Source organism: Polypterus senegalus, chromosome 4 (assembly GCF_016835505.1).
Source record: "Polypterus senegalus isolate Bchr_013 chromosome 4, ASM1683550v1, whole genome shotgun sequence".
Lineage (NCBI taxonomy): Eukaryota > Metazoa > Chordata > Cladistia > Polypteriformes > Polypteridae > Polypterus > Polypterus senegalus.
Genome location: NC_053157.1, coordinates 206,798,286 through 206,819,993, shown reverse-complemented (window position 1 = coordinate 206,819,993; position 21,708 = coordinate 206,798,286). Strand labels below are relative to the sequence as shown.

At 37.6% G+C, this 21,708-nt stretch overlaps 1 protein-coding gene across 1 annotated transcript in view; it reads left to right on the top strand.

The window, feature by feature from the left end:
- The first annotated feature begins 238 nt into the window (after nt 1–238).
- Nucleotides 239–21,708, top strand: part of LOC120527932 (titin-like) — a 72,860-nt gene continuing 51,390 nt past the window's right edge. The window contains exons 1-4 of the mRNA XM_039751896.1: nt 239–312; nt 10,597–10,774; nt 18,645–18,715; nt 19,002–19,154. Of these exons, the coding sequence (XP_039607830.1) occupies nt 271–312; nt 10,597–10,774; nt 18,645–18,715; nt 19,002–19,154 (444 nt within the window). The 5' untranslated portion in view covers nt 239–270. The remainder of the gene's footprint in view (nt 313–10,596; nt 10,775–18,644; nt 18,716–19,001; nt 19,155–21,708) is intronic.

Here is a 21,708-nt window from a genome sequence, read left to right as displayed (position 1 = left end):
CTGGTCGAGCTCTCAGCTGTGAAGGTGCGCGGATACGCAGGGCAAGTGAACGAATTTGCGCGGCCCCGAGGCTTTCGAGCGAGCCCAGCTCTGGGAGCGGCACACCTGGCGGGAGTCACGTGTTGCCGCGCAACCATCAACCCCCCGACGGAGCTGCCCGGTTGGTAGTTTCCGAACTTGCTTATTCTTTCACAGGAGTCCCGCCTGCCAGGCAGTGCAGTTCATTAGTGCTGCGCTAGATTATGTCTAGACACGTAGACGTACTGCGGGATGGATGGACCTTCGGGAGAGCTCCACGATGACCAAAACGAGGTACAGTGTGGCGTCTCATGTCAAAAGGCGCTGCGCACTTGCGAAGTTCCGCCGTTCTCCCAAGTGCCACTGTATCCACACATAGATGCCTCCTAGATCCAACAGGGCGTTTTGAAATGTCACGTCATGGGCAAATTAGTGAATCTCTTGAACGAAGCAAGTATTAAGATTTCTTTTGGTTTACAATAACTGACAGACACGCATAAAATAACTCGCATTAGATTTCCGTTATGTACTCGTTCATCCTGGGAGCGAATTGTGTATTTGCCTACAAGTCCCATGGTGCATTACTTCCGGTGGTTTGGCGCGCTCTTCTCGTATGTCGGTGGGAAGTGTCGGGCGCCTTAAAGGGTTGAGTCTGAACTCTGCTTTCTTTCAGTAGCGGGTTAACAATAACGGTGTTCGGAAATTTGAGACATTTAATCCACTACAGTTTTTTTTTCTTTTATGTGTATCACAGTTTGTATTGTTTCCAAAAGATGTATTTTACTCGCTTTGTTTGGTTGGGATGTTACTGTTGTGTAATTGGCATCAGTGTATAGCTGCTGTTTCTAGGTAGCTTTAAGCATTCATTGTTATGCTACATTGACAGATCAGTGAATAAATTAAAAAAAAAAAAAAACATTTTGGACAGCAGTAATCTTCAACGGCCAAAACTGAGTTAACAAATCTATATATGGTGCTGTTTAGCTATCAATATCTGTAAGGGACTGCTTAGCTATTAGCAAAACAAATGGCCTTGATGGACTGAATTGACTCTTCTCATTTTTTCAGATGTCTTATGTTTAGAACTTAAATCATTCTTTACAAAGTGTGCAATATTCACTGTAGTAAAATGTATAATCTATACTTAGGTTTTGTCAAACACTCAAAATGCATGCATTGTGTAACAATTATATATTACATACTGAAAAGCATACTTCATTGCCCTGGGGACAGACTAATATGAGAGATGAAGTAATGGACAACTTTGGTGGTAACTGGCCTTTTATTTTAAAAGACTGCTAGTGGAGATGAAGTCAGAGCGGTGAGATTGTGTTGGTTTGGACATGTGCAGAGGAGAGATGCTGGGTATATTGGGAGAAGGATGGTAGGGATAGAGCTGCCAGGCAAGAAGAAGGCCTAAGAGAAGGTTTATGGATGTGATGAGAGAACACATGCAGGTGATGGGTGTGAGAGAGCAAGATGTATGGCGTTATTTCAGTGCCACTATTCTGAGCGCACGTAAAAAAATATTGCAAGTGCAAGTGTTGCATTTTGAGGAGAAATTTATTTTGAGCGTACAAAAGCTGAATTTGAGTGAACAAAATTCATTGCTGCGTGCAAAAAATGTATTTCAGTGTTTGCACTTATCCATATACACACACACAATAGCACCCCTCTCGCTCAGTTTTTCATTTGCGCTTGCTGCAATGTGTTGCTTGCGCTCACAACATTCTCTGCTGCAAGCGCTCAACTCTCTGTACACCGTTATAAGTGTGCCACAAAACCAACCAATCACAGACTTGGTTTCAAAAATTCTGATTGGCTCTTACGGTCTCCAATCAGCTCGCTAGCTGCTGCATTCCGGAAACAGTCAGTTGGCATGGTTGTATAATGCAACTACATTATACTACACCAACGATAGTCTTAACAAATAATATATTTTAAAATAAAATAATTAAAGATATTATCCGCAAATTGGGGTTTAATTGAGTTTAGCTGGATTTAGCTACATTTGGACTGTTTCCGGAATGCAGCAGCTAGCGAGCTGATTGGAGACCGTAAGAGCCAATCAGAATTTTTGAAACCAAGTCTGTGATTGGTTGGTTTTGTGGCACACTTATAACGGTGTACAGAGAGTTGAGCGCTTGCAGCAGAGAATGTTGTGAGCGCAAGCAACACATTGCGAGCAAGCGCAAATGAAAAAACTGAGCGAGAGGGGGTGCTATTGTGTGTGTGTATATGGATAAGTGCAAACACTGAAATACATTTTTTGCACGCAGCAATGAATTTTGTTCACTCAAATTCAGCTTTTGTACGCTCAAAATAAATTTCTCCTCAAAATGCAACACTTGCACTTGCAATATTTTTTTACGTGCGCTCAGAATAGTGGCACTGAAATAACGCCATAAAGATGTAGAGGACAAAAAGAGGGAAGAAGATGATCCGCTGTGGCAACCCCTAATGGGAGCAGCCAAAAGAAGAACTGGCTTTCCATTGATCTGTAACTGTATGCACCCTTTAGTTTTATTTCCACACCCAGATTCTTTGTAACGTAGATCTACACATACAACCCTTACTTTTGTTCTCTTATCCTTTCTCTCACCTGGCCTGGATCGGGACACTGCCTTAAGACACAATGCAATTGCTGCTGGGACTACAGATTCTGACTTCACCCAGGACTGACTGCTACTGTGCTACACTTCACTTACTAGAGGATGTTTCTTCTTTTCTCTATAGCTTAGAACACATTACCCCTGTCCTTCACCAGCTTCACTGGCTTCCTGTTAAATACCGCATTGATGTTAAGATTCTGCTTTTAACCTTCAAGACCCTCCATAATTTGGCACCTCCATATCTCTTTCCTGTATCCTTAGGTCTTCCTCCTCTATTACCTCCTGCTCGTCTGACTACCATGTGGTTTAGATCTTACAGTTGAGTGGCCCTTCGCCTCTGGAACTGTCTCACAAGATATTCGTAACACTGACTGTCTTTCCACCTTTATATCCCACCTTAAAACACATCTTTTTAAGCTTGCTTATTCTGTTTGATAACAATTTTAGATGTTATATTTAATTTTCAATGTTGTATTAACACTAGTTTTATTGTATGTTTTTGTGATTGTTGTGTATTTTGTAAGGTAGCCTTGAAAGGCACCTGTAAATAAATTGAGATAATAAAAATTAAATAAAAAAATAAATACAATAATAATAACAGGAACAAAGAAAGCAAGGGAGCGCACAATAAACTTTTATACAGTAACTAGAGGTTTAACATTCTTAAATATACTTAATTTGGCATAAAGCAAACACAAATAAAAGGGTAAATGGGTATGGGTAATCAATGATACTACCTGGAATATTTGAGGCAATGTTACAGAAGTTGCTGGCCCACACGTCCAAATGTTGAATCTTTGGGTCTCTTAGGTTACATTGCTGTGTGGCCGTGTTGTTTCTTCTTCTCATAAGTCTTCCTTCTTGAAGCTGACTTATCTTATAAGGGCCAAGGTGAAAATTGCCTTCTGTCTGTACCAACACCTGTTCTTCTGTGTTTGGACAAGCTGCTTTCAAGTTAAAGAAATTTGCACCTTCAGTTAAAGCATGCATTTTAAATATAATAAAAATGGTCCATAATCCTTTTTAACAACTTAAAGAATACAAAATAAAACAAAACAAAATCACATTTCTCTACAATGTGCATTGACTCCACTGGCTGTTCCTCACTTTGCTCACTTGGGGTCAACATCAGTAGTACGTGCCATTTTCCCCAACTCTGTGAGTCAGTAAAGAGCCAGGATCCTACTGGCAGCCACTTTTCTATACGCTATTTGTCACCCCCTCCACTCTCTCTGGAGGTGCTGTAATGGCTGGCTTCTTTAGGTAGCCTTGACCCTTCTGACGATTTAGGGATATCCCTCCCTTCTCTCAAGCCCCTTGTCATCGAGGGTAACATGAAGTTCTTTTTCCAGGCCATTCGAGTTGTGCTAAGTGATCTGTGATTGGTCCAGCCCGAGTAAGCACTCATGAATGTGAATGGGGAATTCAGGTCTTCTTAAATCCATCAACGCTAATATCAAACCAGTCTTTCATCTCAGGTCATTAGACAGTTTCCACTTCAGACAATTATGTAACAACCCAAGGATATGAGAGACTGAGGAATGAATTTAGCACTCTGAGAACATTAGCTGTAATTGACCCCTTAAAGAACTGTTGGAGCCTTTGTGGTTGAGCCTGCCATCTTCCTCTTCGACCTTTTTGTAATGCAGTGCTGCTCTAATCTTCTGTGACTCCATTTTACCCAGGTGCTTTGGCCTGAGCCTGTACATACACGCCACTGGCTCTGCCTCACACTGCTCACCTGGGTTCAATGAAAATACCATCTGCCTCACTTTCCTAGGTCCACGAGCTATAAGTGCCTCTCTTAAGTGGTCAATCTGTGCATTATGAATGATATACACTCTCTAATGGAATCACTTTGCTTCATTGTGGACTTGATGTGTTTCATTTTAAACTGCATGCATTTCAGCTTATGGTCTATGTGTTTTGAGAGTTTCAGAATGAAGTGTATACTTTTAACCACAGCATGTAAATTTCACTGTATAATGTAAGAATTTCAGTGTACTTTATGTATTAACGGCCAGATTGTAACGGTGGTGGAGAATTTCAAGCTCATACACTCAACCATTGCCAAAACTATAATATGGTTAGTACATTGACAATAGTCAAGAAAGTTCACAAGAGGCTGTTCTTTTTGAGAAAGTTAAATGAGTTTGCAATATCACATTGTGTTGTGGCCTTTTTCTACCATTCTGTTATTGTCATCTCTATCAAAGTTTGGTGTGGTAGTCCCTCTGTTGAAAACAGCAAGCAAATAGAGTGGTGTGTATTACTCCTGAAATCATTGCTTGGCATCTCCTCACTCTGGATTTACTCTCCTATTGCATACCTGTCCACCCCCTGTTTACTCTGTTTCTGTCTGAAGGGTGCAGGCCAATCAAAACCAAACAGATTTCATAGCAATAATGATCCTAAAGAAATAACGTATACAGTGCATCCGGAAAATATTCACAGCGCATCACTTTTTCCACATTTTGTTATGTTACAGCCTTATTCCAAAATGGATTAAATTCATTTTTTTCCACAGAATTCTACACACAACACCCCATAATGACAATGTGAAAAAAGTTTACTTTAGGTTTTTGCAAATTTATTAAAAATTCTCAATACCTTGTCAATACACCTTTGGCAGCAATTACAGCCTCAAGTCTTTTTGAATATGATGCCACAAGCTTGGCACACCTATCCTTGGCCAGTTTCGCCCATTCCTCTTTGCAGCACCTCTCAAGCTCCATCAGGTTGGATGGGAAGCGTCGGTGCACAGCCATTTTAAGATCTCTCCAGAGCTGTTCAATCGGATTCAAGTCTGGGCTCTGGCTGGGCCACTCAAGGACATTCACAGAGTTGTCCTGAAGCCACTCCTTTGATATCTTGGCTGTGTGCTTAGGGTCGTTGTCCTGCTGAAAGATGAACCGTCGCCCCAGTCTGAGGTCAAGAGCACTCTGGAGCAGGTTTTCATCCAGGATGTCTCTGTACATTGCTGCAGTCATCTTTTTCTTTATCCTGACTAGTCTCCCAGTTCCTGCCGCTGAAAAACATCCCCACAGCATGATGCTGCCACCACCATGCTTCACTGTAGGGATGGTATTGGCATGGTGATGAGCGGTGCCTGGTTTCCTCCAAACGTGACGCCTGGCATTCACACCAAAGAGTTCAATCTTTGTCTCATCAGACCAGAGAATTTTGTTTCTCATGGTCTGAGAATCCTTCAGGTGCCTTTTGGCAAACTCCAGGTGGGCAGCCATGTGCCTTTTAGTAAGGAGTGACCCGTCTGGCCACTCTACCATACAGGCCTGATTGGTGGATTGCTGCAGAGATGGTCTCCTCTCTCCACAGAGGACCTCCGGAGCTCTGACAGAGTGACCATTGGGTTCTTGGTCACCTCCCTGACTAAGGCCCTTCTCGCTCAGTTTAGGTGGCCGGCCAGCTCTAGGAAGAGTCCTGGTGGTTTCGAACTTCTTCCACTTACAGATGATGGAGGCCACTGTGCTCATTGGGACCTTCAAAGCAACAGAAATTTTTCTGTAACCTTCCCCAGATTTGTGCCTCGAGACAATCCTGTCTTGGAGGTCTACAGACAATTCCTTTGACTTCATGCTTGGTTTGTGCTCTGACATGATCTGTCAACTGTGGGACCTTATATAGACAGGTGTGTGCCTTTCCAAATCCTGTCCAATCAACTGAATTTACCACAGGTGGACTCCAATTAAGCTGCAGAGACATCTCAAGGATGATCAGGAGAAACAGGATGCACCTGAGATCAATTTTGAGATTCATGGCAAAGGCTGTGAATACTTATGTACATGTGCTTTCTCAATTTTTTTATTTTTAATAAATTTGCAAAAATCTCAAGTAAACTTTTTTCAGATTGTCATTATGGGGTGTTGTGTGTAGAATTCTGAGGAAAAAAATGAATTTAATCCATTTTGGAATAAGGCTGTAACATAACAAAATTTGGAAAAAATGATGTGCTGTGAATACTTTCCGGATGCACTGTACATCCAGTACCATATTTATATACTGACTTTAAACAATTAGATAAATAAAATTTTATTTAAAAGTTTCAAATTACATGTTTCACAGCACCTTGCCACATGTCAAGTCAGTATGTGGTACTGGTATTCATTTGCTTGATTAATACATACTGACATAGGTGCAGTGGAGTGGGAAGAAGTGGGGTTTATGGTAGTCCTGGAGAAATGCTAAAGAAAAGTAGCAAAGGAAAAAAAATACTTCTCTTTTTTTTCATGTCATGTTTCTGTAAGAAGATCAAATCAATGTCATATCACTGACATGCAAAATAAAATTTCTTTGATTTCACTGAAACCAAAATCCGTTTCCAGTGCCTCTGTATTTAACTCACCTGTCTGCCAGGTGGATTACAGTGCTGACTGCCCTAATATTCTAAATTCTATAGAAGTGTAATGATTATCCCTACCCATTACTCCAGTTTGCAGTATCTTTGTTAATTTATGCAAAGAACACAACATAACCACCCAAGTAATGAACAGTGTTAGTTTTTAAATGAGTTAGCAGATACAGAGAGCTCTTTTATCATGCCAGGAGCAAAGGTGAAGGTAGAGCAGTATTTACCAACCATTTTTCTGTGGTAGCACACTTTTTGTAACTTAAAAAATACCAAGGCATGTCTTGATTCTACCAGCCACAAAAGCATTATATCGCTAAACTGTCTGAAGGGGTGAGAGTATCAGAGACAGTGGCAAAAAGGCTTGGAGGTTGGTGTTCACAGACAGAGAACATAGTGAGCACTTTGGATACATTTTCCTTGCTGCTTTTTCCCTTTGCCCTCTCATATAGGTTGTTCTCTATGGCACAGTTGGGTAGCTCTGTGAATTTCCCCTTGGGATTAATAAAGTATCTATCTATCTATCTATCTATCTATCTATCTATCTATCTATCTATCTATCTATCTATCTATCTATCTATCTATCTATCTATCTCTCTCTCTCTCTCTCTCTCTCTCTCTCTCTCTCTCATTGCGCACCAGTTGAAAAACACATGTTTAGAGTATAATTATAAAGTCATTGATGGTGATGAACAATTAAGGATGGCATTTGGAGATTTGTCACACACATTTTAATGTATGCCCATTTAAGAGATGCTTTTTTTCAATGAAGCAAGTCTTTAGCAGTGCATTCAAAGTCTACAGTTGTTTCGATTGTTTAATTTTATTTTAACACGTCTGTGTTTAGTATGCCTTACCAATCTGAGAATTAATACATTGGCCTAGTTTTCTTATTGCCTTTTTTCAAATTGCCCTTTAGGAAGGCATTTAAATTGAGGTTGCACTTGCTTAAGGAGTATTTTCTTAAAAGTTCAGGTTTTAGGCCATTGTTTAAATTAAAAAAAAAACCCTTTGTGTTAATTCTACATTGATTTTGTGTTTCAATGTATATTTAATTAATGATTTATGTATTTATTTTATGATTGCATGTTTTAATGTTGGATGTGATTAATTGCAATTAATTCTGTTTAATTCTGCAATACATTTTTTAATTGATATATGTTTATTAAAGTCTTCTACAGTATACACATTTATATGTACTTATACTAGGGGACTTTGTCCCCTGCTCGCTTCGCTCACCTACCCCACCAGCCTGCGCTGTGTGCCAGCCGTTTCGTGTTGCTGCCACTTGCGTATGTGGATTTCACTTTCACCAAACAACTAATTTTTTAATTTTCATAGATACGCCTCTTCATTTGGAAGAAACAATACTTTTCCCTGATGCCAACACGAATTAGACGATCTACAAGTCTCTGACTTAAAGTTTAAATCCAAACAATATATTTGATCTATTTTCGCTGTTCCGTTATTTCACCGAGTACTAATTTCTATTTGTTTGCGCTAATGCGATCTTTACTATCATTTTTTTCGGACTTTTGAATTTTAGTACTTTCATTATCTCTAACCTGCTCTGCATGTGTATCTCACCATTTTCGAATTCTTTACGATGTTCTGCTTTGGCATCTACTCTTTGTCTTTTATTTCCGGCCCCTGGCATGATTAAATCTCTTGGCACAAAGTCTCGTATTGCGGGACGTAAAAGTATCTCTCTGAAAAAGTCACGTCTCATCCCAGGCTAAAAAGTCACGTCTCGACCCAGGATTTGTTTACTATAATAGAGAGAGAATTTTTATATGCTTGTTTTTTGCTTATTTGTAAAACTTTTTAACATTCTGTTTCTTTTCAGAAGATGTGGCAGCACTCTGACTCATCGCAGAAGAAATAAATAATTATGCGGCGTTTGTTATGCCGCGGCTTCACTATTGTGTTGTATTTTGCTCTCTCCAGAGTTCCATCTTTTCATTCACTTACTGTTGTATTCTCACACCAACCCGTTTTAGACAACCGTGTCTTTCCAGAAGTGTTTAGCATTCAATTAATAATTATGCATGAGATTGAGCGTGTGTCTACCAGGCGCAGAGAGGTGTGGGTAAGCCGTTGAACCGAATTCGGGCTGCAAACCGTGGAATTTCCACTAAGCGTGACTCATACGCTACCACTGGTTGCGTCCCTACCCTTTGTGCACACCTCCCCTCCCACCTCGCGACTACCGTGGTCGGGTGTCTTGGTGGATTATATATAGAAAAGCAGCCAAAACCCCACAGAGCAATGAAACGTCTAAGTGAGTCACAGATGCATCTGGACTGTGTAAAGACGACAACGACTCCAGTGACGAGTTGGAGGTGGGCACATGAGTGGGCAGTGCATACCGAATGAGAAATCAGCAGACTAGCATGACGGAGGGAGCTGAGTGGACGTCCTTCTCCTCAACTGCCGTTCCACACTCCGTGCCTGAGTGCAGTGCACTCGCATCCCTCCGTCTGGCAGGAGAAGACGCGATGAGGGTCCGGCAGTTTTCAGTCACGGACGATTGTGTGTTGGTTTGTTCTGTGCATTGTTACAATGTTGATTTTCTTGCTGATTTATTACATTACCGATTTTTCAAATGTTACTTTTCTCCCTGTGCTCAAAAATCATTAAAAAATCAGCCTGATTATGCGGTGTATGGTACGCCACGGGTTGGCTAGTATTCTAAAAAGGACCATTCCGTAGGTAAACAAAGAAAATTTGCATGTAGGAGAAGACAACTGATAAAAGATGAATACATGGCAGATCATGTGCCATCTTGAGCACTGAGATGAGAAAAAGCAAAGATAATAATAACAGAGCAAAAACAATTATTACCACTAATTAAAAAGCAATTTAAAAGAGCAATGTGAAACAAAACTATGTAGCAACTCTAGCAAGAGCAATTTTTCCATAGAACATTATAATACAAGATACAGTATGTAGCTAAAGCACTTTACAAGAATTTAAGAAAATAATTGCAATTACAAAAGATATATAATTAAAAAAATTGAATTAAAAATTAAAGAAAATATTAAATACATAAATACAAGTTCACATGACAGATAAACAAGTAATAGAAACTGAAGAGTCCTTAAATATGGATCCAATTGCTAAACTAATGTTTTAAGTATTTAATGATTATAATGAGATGGCCAGGGAGGATAGGAAAACAAAAAGTCCAGCTGGCAAGACGATGGAGAAAATAAATTTGCAGGGTTTCCAAGGTCAAAAGAACACTCAGTTCCTACTCTGCATTCTATACAACATACAAATGAGCCAAAGAAGTTCTTTTCTATTATGATGCACTGTCCTAGAAGACTGAAAAATATCCGCATTCACATGTGGCCGCAGAGTACTTTGATCAAATTGCAATGGTGCAAAACACCACCACAGAAGATCAGAACAGAAAGAAAATTGTAGAGGTTAATAAGATTCCAAAATATATGAAGCATATGGTATTGTAATGTATATTATACTCTATTAGATCTGGCACAAAAGAAATAAGCAAAATAATGACTTAAGCCTTCATTTAAAAAAGGTTTCATTTAATTATATGAGACAATCATAGGATACTTCCTGTTTATGTTTTAGAATGAAGATAATAACATTGGTTCTTGGAATCAAGAAGATGGTGTCCATCAGCAGGGTGATGACAAACAAGATGCTTCATTACAGGATGCTCCATTACAAGATGCTTCATTACAGGATGCTCCATTACAAGATGCCTCGTTACAGGATGCTCCATTACAGGATACTCCGTTACAGGATGGTGAGTCACTGTGATCTGTGGTGCACGTAGATATTACTGTATGTAGCTTGATGGTATGTTTTTCAAGCAGGTCAGGTTGGGGAGCATGTACAGGTACATCCCACACCCACCACATGACGAAACAGCTCGGGATCCTGTTTGGGAACCCCCCCCAGGCAGACATGCAGTCCAGTCCTACCTTCTATAAATGACCCTCTATCTGGTGCAGCCAGGTGTTACGTGAGTGACGCCTTGACCTGGTCCAGCCACTCTGGCCCTCAACAATGGGGATTCTGCGAGCTGGATCACCCTCTGGGATTCGCACCACATGGCTGTAGTGCCGTAACAGATGCTCTCACACAATGCAGGTAATGCGCCACATTTGAAACTCCATGAGCAACCACTCATTTCGGCACACAATCAAACCAGCAGTACCCAGGGATTCTCTGAAGAGACACAGTTCCAAAGGAGTCCAGTCTTCGTCTCAGGTCACAGGATAGCGTCCATGTCTCGTAACAATATAGCAAGACAGGAAGCACTAGGACTCTAAAGACTTGGACCCTCGTACATTTGCATAGATATCGGGAGCACCACACACCCCTTTCCAGCGACCTCATGACTCCCCCTTGCTCTCCCAGTCTGTCTACTGAGAGGTCTGCTGAAGAGTCACCAGAGACATGAATGTCACTGCCAAGGTAAGTAAACATCTTGACAAGGTCGAAACTCTCTGTGCAGACAGACACACCGCTGATGGTTGTGCCTAAGAAGTCATTAAAGGCCTGGATCTTAGTTTTTATCCAGGACACTCTCAAGCCCATACACTCACACTCCTAAGCTCAGTCTCTCAAGAGCCCTGATCAGAGCCTCCATTGACTTCATGAAGGTCACAGCATCATCGGCAAAGTCAAGATCAGTGAATCTTCGCCAACAGATGCCCCACGGGAGCATCAAGCAACAGTTTGAAAACTTTAACTTCAAAGATAAAAATATTATTAAAACCGAGTATGTTCAGCCTTCTGGATCTTCAGAACCTTTGCATGTTTTTGAGAATGATTTTTCTTAAAGACAGTTTAAATTGTCAACCTTTCCTATTAAGTGAAATAAAATAAAAAATTGCACCTAAATATTATATTTGCTATAAACATCATTTAAGAGTTTCAATTTTATTTAAGGTACATAATAAGTATAGCTTGTACTTGTTAATTTTTTAATTAATTAAAAGTGAAAAGGGAATACTGGATATGAAAAGGAGCAGAACAAACACACAGTAACATGCTGGAAATGATAAAAGATCATTTGGCAGTTATAAACACTATGGGACAATCATTTCTGGAACTCACTATCATTGGATGACAACCGAGAGACATGCTAAGTGTGTAATAATTACGTGCAGTAGTATAACATACATTTTGATGTATAAAGATTCTTGAGTGTCTGGGGAAAAAAGAAGAAAATATTAACCATATTATTAAGGTACAGGCAGTTACTAGGGCTGGTGAGTTAGAGAACCCAACCAAAGCAATATTGGATGAAAGGTAAAGAAACAGAGTTAGAGGGATTGACCATTTATTTGCCTTCAGGGTCACAACAATGAAAGCACCTGTGGCTTCAAAATACCTCTAGATGAAAATGAATTTGATTTGAGCAAACCAGAACACAGTTGATGTTTAATAAGGAGCAGGCAGTGTTATTACTATGGTATTGCCTGCACAGACTGTCATTGATTTTTGTAGTCAGATGTTAGTTTCAAACATAGTCAATTTACCAATGTGATAAAAGGCTCTGTGAAGGGCACTTGTCATCTGTTGTTGCCAAACTACTTCTTGCCAACATGCTTAATTTGTTGGAAATTTACACAGTCAACAGATGAAAAATTAAGAAACATATTTGCATGCTTAGTGCATGAACCCTTTAACAATTAATGCCAAAAAAGACGTCTTGTGGGATCAAAAAATGTTCCAAAGATTATTGAATCCTTAAGATTTAAATGAATAAGCTTAAACTTATATGTAGATTTATCTACAGTTGATCTGGACTTGTATGGCTTTTAGCCAAGTGTCCATTGGGATTTGTTACATTTAAAATTGATGGCTTATTGAATTGCCACTTGCATTATGTCAGTACCTCCATGTATTTTTATGACTTTTAACTCTAAAATGACTTGTGGCTCATTTTGTCTTTGTGGTCTCCCTGATGTTTATAAATCTATATATAATCCAGCAACAACTTTTTTTATCATGAGTTTTGACAGTATTGATTAAATGTCAGAAAATAGTCAAAAATTTACTGTACATTATCTTGCTAGGGCTGGCACATTTTAGGGTCCAAACTAAATGAAGTTCTTTAGATCCAGAACCAAAATTAGAGCATGTGAACAAGCCTGTCTTGTTTTTTTTTCTTTTATGGTAAATTGGGATTTAAAAGTATCTTCTATTCCTTCCGTTTATACCAAGAACACACCTAAAGGGACCTACCTGTGAGTGCAACACTTCCATTTAATCACCCTATAGTTTCTCAAATACACTCATGTGTATCACACAATGCAAATTCAAAGCATTTACATAAGTAGCAGTGTTATGCAACAGGTTTAACATTGCGTTTCCCCTTAAGTATAAAGTATGCATTTTTAACAAGAGACATTAAACTAATACTGAACTTCATTTTTGCTGTTTCTCTTTGTCATCATTTTATTTATTTTCTGTTGGGATGAAGACATACTGTCTCAACCCTTGACTTCACCCTGGTAATTATTTACTCCCATTTTGGGAGGGTGAGTCTTTCTTATAAATATTGATGTTAAGAGACTGTTCTTTCCTGACAGCAAAATGACCTATTATGGTGTCCGTCCATTGAAGTAGAGCTACAGTGAAGTGATTTCTCAGTTTTTTTAATTTTAATAAATTTGCAAAAACCTCAAGTAAACTTTTTCACGTTGTCATTATAGGGTGGTGTTGTGTGTAGAATTCTGAGGAAAAAAATGAATTTAATCCATTTTGGAATAAGGCTGTAACATAACAAAATGTGGAAAAAGTGATGCGCTATGAATACTTTCCAGATGCACTGTAGGTGAAAGAGTTTGAAAAGATGCCTATGTTGACCTTTCCACAGATGCAGGTGTTGATCCCGCAGACTCTTGACACCTCAATGAGTATGTCTTGTTCTTCAGTAACAGAACACTGATCATCACAGTTCTCAAAAGGCAGTTTAGGACAGTAGCCATTCTGTGACTTCACAGCTGATGGCATTTCATACAACAAGTGATTATTATGTCTTGTCAGCAAATACATTTGGCAATTCTGATAATGCAAGAACCAGACCCTGTCTGAGTGATCACTCTGACCCAGTGTTGAAAATTTTGAACCAGGATGGCCTCACCAGGATTAAAGACTTTGACTTCTGTTTTTTTTTTCTGTTTTTGTTTTGTTACATGGGTCAGTTTGTTTTTGTTGATTATTTTCTTGTCTCTTGTATCTTTAACAAATCGTATCTTTAACAAAAGTTGTGCTAAGACATCTCCACATCGTCAGTGAGGTATAATCAATTTCTGTAAGGCTGTAGGAAATGGTTTAAGCGCTGATAAATAAAATCTTGACCTTGAGATGCTTTCAGAGCATATTTTGTTGGCTGTAAAAGTCTCTTTTTTAACCCTTTGGTGGCAGAATGTTGAGATGCAGAGTGAATATGTTGAACTCCTTTACCTAGTAGGAACAAGGAAAATTCAGTGATGTTATCATCTCTTGTGGAGTGCATAACAGGAATTTCCAGCCACCTACTGTAGACATCTATAAAAACCATGAACATCTTCCGCTTAAAGGGGAAATGTGAATTTCCCCTTGGGATTAATAAAGTGTCTATCTATCTATCTATCTATCTATCTATCTATCTATCTATCTATCGGAGTATGAAGAATCCCCCAGTATATCCTATAAAACTTTCTCAGACCAGTTAGAAGATTCCAGGAGAAGAACATACTTTGGCCTTCTTAATACTATTCAACACTGGCCACAAAAAATAGCTCCTTGCAAACTTCTTCAATGGATAGGGCCAATTTATTCTTGAGAAGCCAAATTTCAGTTCCTTGTAATCTCAGGAGTCTTTTCAGTAGTGACCAAATTCATTACTTTGCTTGACAAGTCACAGGCTCCTTTGTTTTTTGAAAGGGACACATTCTGCCTTAAAGATTCTACCAAGATGGTCAAACATTTTAGAAAAATAGCACCTGTCTTGATTTTTATGCTGATTTAAGCACCTGTTAAAATACAGAAAAAAGCATCACATCATCAGAACAAGAGTGTCTGTAACAGCAGGAATATGGGAAGGCCATTGTCTGTGGCTAACATATTGGGTCTTTAACTGTGTTTAGGTGACCTTATTTAGAAATAAGAACCAAAGGCTGGATGCCCAGTTTCCAACAAGATGACATTCAAGATGTTAAATATTTTGATAGAAAGCAGTGTGTGGTACCTGCTTACTGTATTCATCGTCTACATCAAACATTATCCTTGACCCTCAACAGAGAAAGCAGATTGGAAGATGAGATAAGGTGACATCAAAACATTATAAAACAAGACCTTTCAAAAGTTCTATTGAAATAATGAGCTTGTAATTGGGACCTAAAACCCAAATTTCATTATGCCAAAACAGTTCAGCTGATGGTAGTGAATTTGCCATATTGTTTAAGTTTGGTTCAAGTTACAGTGACAGTTACTTTCTTTGACATCAATTCAATTGAAACAATGACAGGGATGGGTGGCTGTCTGCATCACTAAAAATGTTTTTTTGAATTTCAAGAATTTCTCACAGGTGTTGTAGTGGGACGTCCAACACCACAAAACTCATGCATTACTCCAAAACAGCAACGTAAACATTCATGAGATCTTACATTAATATTACAGTTAACCCAATTTAACATAGAGTTTATTGATCCTCAAAAGTTTTATCATGGACATGGGTGCAACAGAATGTACAACTCATGCCATATCAATGATTCGGTTATTCAACAAGTCACTCCATGTATTAATGTGAGATTAAACATGTGTTTGTGAAGCCACACTAAATGAGGTGACAATAAGTAGTAGCATTCATGGTTCAAACACAGCACTCTTGTGGTATTCAATCATATGCAAAAAGAACAAAGTGTTAACTTATAAGTGCAGAGAAATTGACAGCTATCAGAGAGATAATGTAGATGGAATACTTGCATTTCAGCCAGCAATGACTAAAGGACTGATATTTAAAAAACATACAAATTCTTGCTTTCTTACTTTAACCTATTATACAAAAATACCCAGGCAACACTGGGTACTTCAGCAAGTCTTATAATAAATCTAACAAAAAAAAATCATATGTATGTCTGTGTAACCATTTAAAGCATAAATCACAGTGATTAACTGATTGTTACTTACACAATACAACTTTATTTATGTGTTAAAACTAAAATCTGTTCCTTTGCTTACTTTTGGTATTTGTAATTGCAAAGGGAGATATGAAAGTCTTATTAGCAATTGAAAGTAGATCAGATTTGTGTTCTTTAATATCATAAGAATGTGCACTATGAATTAAAAAAAGAACAACATTATGAATTTGAAAAGAAAAAACAATTAAATGCCTAATTGTCAACATGAGTATAATTGCCCTTGTGAAAGAAGCTATTTTTACTCTTTAACAAGAGGAACAGAGACCATTATTGACCAAGAAATGCCAGAAAGAAAAGCAAAATAGAAGATTCCTTTCTAATGTGGACCTAATGACATTATTCTTTTATAGACATTACATGATGCAAACTTTCGAGGCAGCTCATGTCCATTCTTCACTACGACTTGCCAGAAGATGGGACTCAAGCTGCCTTGAAAGCTTGCATATTGTAGTCTGTTCAGTTAGTCAATAAAAAGTGTAATTTTGCTTGACCTCTCATTCCATCCATGATGGCTAAGAAGGTACAACACCCTATTTCTAAAACATTACATGTAAACTAAGGCTCTAAGCTAATCTAGTCACAGTAGTTTCTGACAGTCTCATAACTTTACACAAAGCAGTTTTCTTTACTCCGTACCTGTCACTGTAACTTTTTGCAGCCATCCCATTTTTATCAGTCAGTACTTGACACTGTCTTGGTGTAGGTCATACTGCTTATATAATCATTGTTATTTTTTCTGTATAAAGCAGAGTTGAAAGCGCAGCAGTTTTTAAAAATTTGAGTAGGATTTTGGGATACTCGACAAACACATATTGTGCAAATAATCATCCACATTCTCAGTTTTCTACAGAGTATGTTAAATGAAATTGGTTTCTCTGAACCAGAGAGCATGTTGTGAGAAAGCACTGTGTCAGCTCCATATAGAAAGTCTCATAGACTAACTACTATAGCTCCTCTTGGTAAAAATGGGTGAGGACTTTAGTTTTTTTTTTTTGTTTTTTTTTTTTTAATTTCTAAGGTTTGCAAAGATGGCTACGTTTAGGATACATCTTCTATAATAATTGAGAACTCTCAGAAAACATTACAACTGACTCAAACCCAAAAGCATGGCCAGATAGTCTGGGACAGTGCGGCTAATTTGCCTAAAAAGTTAGCATTCTTTAGCCATCAACTCTTGTGTTTGATACATCAGTACAGTCGCTCATTGAGCATGTGGCTCAGCTAGGTCAGAGATGGTCATTCTGGACATTTGACCACAACCACATGACATTGCATGCAGAAATACAGGCTATGCACCTTAATAACATAAGGCATCATAGCACAAAAACAAAAATAGTGCTGGTGAACATGTTACTGTAATGAACACCTCTTGGTGAGATATAATGTCTAAGAATTGAAAGTAGCAAAGGGTTTAGGGAAACTGTAATCTTTAAACAGACCTAGTGTCAGATAGCAGGGAAAGCAAACCAAAACTGAACATCACAGCCAAAACGATAAATAAATAAAGTCAAAGATATTGTTATGTTAGATCTTATTATAGATATGGGATATTGTATACATATTATTATATTAGATAAAAAAAACAAAGATAATATCAGAAACTTACAATTTTTTCCTTTGAAACAATGGGAATGCCCAGTTTCTATATGAGTAATATTCAATGCCAAAAATATACAAAAGACACATTTTCTTTAGATGTTTTTTTTCTGCAACCATATCACAGGGCACTATATATATTTAGTAGAGCACTGTTTTCATAAAACTCACAAGAACAGATTGCTTAGGGTTGCAAAGTTGCCAGGACCTGGACAAAAATATTTATTTAATGTTACTTGTCATTGTACTTTTTATTAAAGGTTTTAGAAAATGTGGTATGATAACAATGAAATCCACCATTTTTGCTGTATTAAGGAACTTTTTCCTTCCCAGATATGTACATCCAATGTCTTAAAATCTATAACATTCAAAAAATACAAAAAACAACAACACATTGAGTGAAACAGTTCATTTTGCAGTCCCATTGTAAAGGCGCGCGCTCACCTCCCTCAGGAGTTCTGTTGTGGTGTTTATGGTTTTCAGAAGTATACTTATTTTTGTAGATGAAGATCTCATAATATTAAATCATAAAAAATATGCAAAGATTCCAAAAATTTAAAAAAAGTAAATACTTCTCCATTAAAAGTCAACTCCATACTTTAAAAGTATAGTACAGATCAAACAGCCCTACACAAGCTTGTTTCAGATTTATTAATATCCCTTAATTAAATAGTTTCTCATTATTCATATTCGTTACTCATCTATTGGGTATAATTTGTGACAGAGCAGTTCAGTATAGTGATTTGGAGATTACAGTGCTTTATAAAACATAGTTTTTAGGGCTTTTACCAATTCAAATGCAACTTTTTTTTTCTATTATGAAATAAAACATGTTGAAAACTTTTTTGTCATGGTTTGTCTAATAATCTTTTCTTTTAGATCAAACCAGGATGATGGCAGCTTTAGCCCAAAAGTTGTTCGTAAAAAAGTATGAGCCAGGAAGCAAATGGGTAAGTGTAGATTGGTTCTTTACAAGATCTTTCAGTAACAAATGTCTGTTAACAGGTATGGAGGAGCGTATCTCAGCAAGGATAAAAGTGAAGATAAAATAGACAGCCTACCTTCAAAATGTATTTTGGAATTGCAAGCTGTTGTTTTCATTTCTGTTCAACAACCTGTGTGTACACAATCAAAAATCATGAGGAGAAGTGCAAGTGTTTATTTTAAATTAATAAAGGATGTAATAAATCTGTTTCACTAAAACAGAAATCTTAGCCGTGTGATTTCTTTGCCTAGGCTGAAATTAAGAAATATCGACAAGAAATAACTGAAATGCGACAACGTAGACACAGAGCTGAAGAGACTTTAAAGGATACAATTGAACAACTTTTGGGCTTAAAAACAGAAAATGAGACCCTGGAAGAGGAGCGTGAAATGCTAGAAAACACTGTAAGTCCTGCAATGTTTTTAGTTTGAAGGCTCTGTTAATCAAGGATTAATGCTTCTTTGGCACCTGTCTTTTTTTCAAATTGTTAAAGGAAACATTTGTCTTCTCTTTCATCTTTAGCAAAGAATATATTTAAATATGACACGTAAAAGGATACTATCATAATAGAGATGCAGTGTTATATAGTAGTTTATTTTGTCACCATTTTAAAACGCAAATTCAGCTCCAGATTTATCAAAGGATTTCTTGGTGGTGTTATTACCCAAATTCATACAACTCAGTTTCTTCTTCTGTATGATCTAAATGTTCATTACCCTATCCATTCATTTTTATTTTCCTGTGACTCACTATTAGTATGTATTTCACGGTGCTATAAGAACCCTCAATAACCTGGTGATTCAATAAAAAGTTATAGTTTAATTCAGTGTTTTTACAATTTGAGCAGCAGGAGACAAGAATATGTAGTACTTGATTCACACGGGGCCCCTGAAAATGTAATATATAATCGTTTTCTGTCAACAAATTTATGGACTAAGTGCGTCTTTTGACAGCATGGACGATACAACTGCTTGATGAATATTCTTAAAAATAAAGGAATGATGTGCAGATCATGTGAGTAAGTAAAATGGCTGAAAGTAATAACCTCGAAATGTTCATGTCATGATCATTGGGTCTATGGTTCCCCAAACTTGCTCAGAACATCAAGATTATTAAACTTCAGCATATGCATTGTCAAGACAGGGGGAAAGCCTGGATCCATCACAAAACTTTAGGGGTCCCTGTATTGAGGGAGGGGTATAACTGAATTACAAATAATATGCATCTAAGTGTTTTAATTTCAGAACATTCATTTTTAATAGTTTTGAACACTGTTAACATTTAATCTCTAATCACTACTTGTATTGACTTTCATATGCATTTAAATAGAATAAGCATTGCATTCATATATACAGTAATTCTAAATCTTTTAAATCATTCCAAACGTAGATGGGAGAGCAGAAAATTCAGATTAAATAATAATTTCTATTCACCAAGCCTAATAACATGTATTTTTCACCAGTGATATACCTGACATTACATCAGTGGAGGAAATGTCATTATCACCTAGAAAAGGTGGGTACGTACATGTATGTATCTGAGGTCATTGCTGTAGTTAAGTAGCTAAGCCGTTACAAACCTGCAGGTGTCAAAGAGATCTGCAGGTCCAACCAGCAAATGGTAATGTCATCATACTTTATGTCTTCTGTTGTTGGCTTTACTTAATTCCTTGATTGATCTAGTCATTTTAATATTTGGTGTTTCAGGAGATTAAAGGGATACACACACTTTGTTTTGATTTTCCATTCCTTCATTATTATGCGCTTATCTTTTTTTAACTCTACACTGTTTATTGTACTTACCTGTTAGATGTTTGCACCCACCAGAAACAAGAATAAAGTAAATCTGCCTAGATATGTTGTTAATTATTTTTCTTATGATAGGACATTTGTGCTTTTATATAGTTTTCTTGTTTACTTTTTCAACCTCAGTCTTCAGTATTGTTAAGCATAATTTAAATTACAGCTACTACAGAATGCAGATTCAAATCATCCTTTAACACTGTTGTGTAAAACTTTAGTTTGCGCACTACGAACCAAGTTAGCCGAACTATTATATAACATTTAAGTAATTATTTATTACTCTGATGCTGAGCTTTCTGATCATAAAATAGGTAATTACAATAGCAATTGACAAGAAGAATTCATAATTAATTGAAAAATTATGGTATTTAAGAGTTCCTCTTTCTCTTGCACAATTTGGCTCAAAAACTAATAAGCATATTGTCATCTCATTACAGGCTTAGGTTTCGAGTTTGGTATTTTTGCATCCAGCCGTTTTAGCTCTAGACCATCCTCAAGAAACTGTGACACAGAGACAGACACACATTCATCATTGAGATGTTGATGTTTTCGGCATCAAGGGACCCTAAAACGCAGAGAGAGATCCATCGAAAACCGGAGATCGAAATTTTTGAATCTTAATATCATAAGACCAAACCAGATTTATTAAAGGTAGACACTTAGCTTATTTAATGTAGTACAGTAAACCCTCATTTATCGTGGTTAATCCGTTCCAGACTCTACCACAATAAATGAATTTCCGCGAAGTAGAATTCTTTATTTATAAATCTAATATTTTCGCAGTTAGAGCATAGAAAACCTGTTTATGACATTCTAAATAAGTTTTTTTAACATTATTAGAGCACTCTAGACATGAAATAACACCCTTTAGTCAAAAGTGTAAACTGTGCTCCATGACAAGACAGAGATGACAGTTCTTTCTCACAATTAAAAGAATGCAAACATATCTTTCTCTTCAAAGGAGTGCGCGTCAGGAGCAGAGAATGTCAGAGAGAGAGAGGGAGACACAGAGAGAGAGAAAAGCAAACAATCAAAAATCCATACATGCTGTTGGACTTTTAAGTATGCGAAACACCATTATAAAGCAGCCGCAAGGAAAGGAGCAATGTGAAGGTAGTCTTTCAGCATTTTTAGAGGAGCGTCCATATCCTCTAGG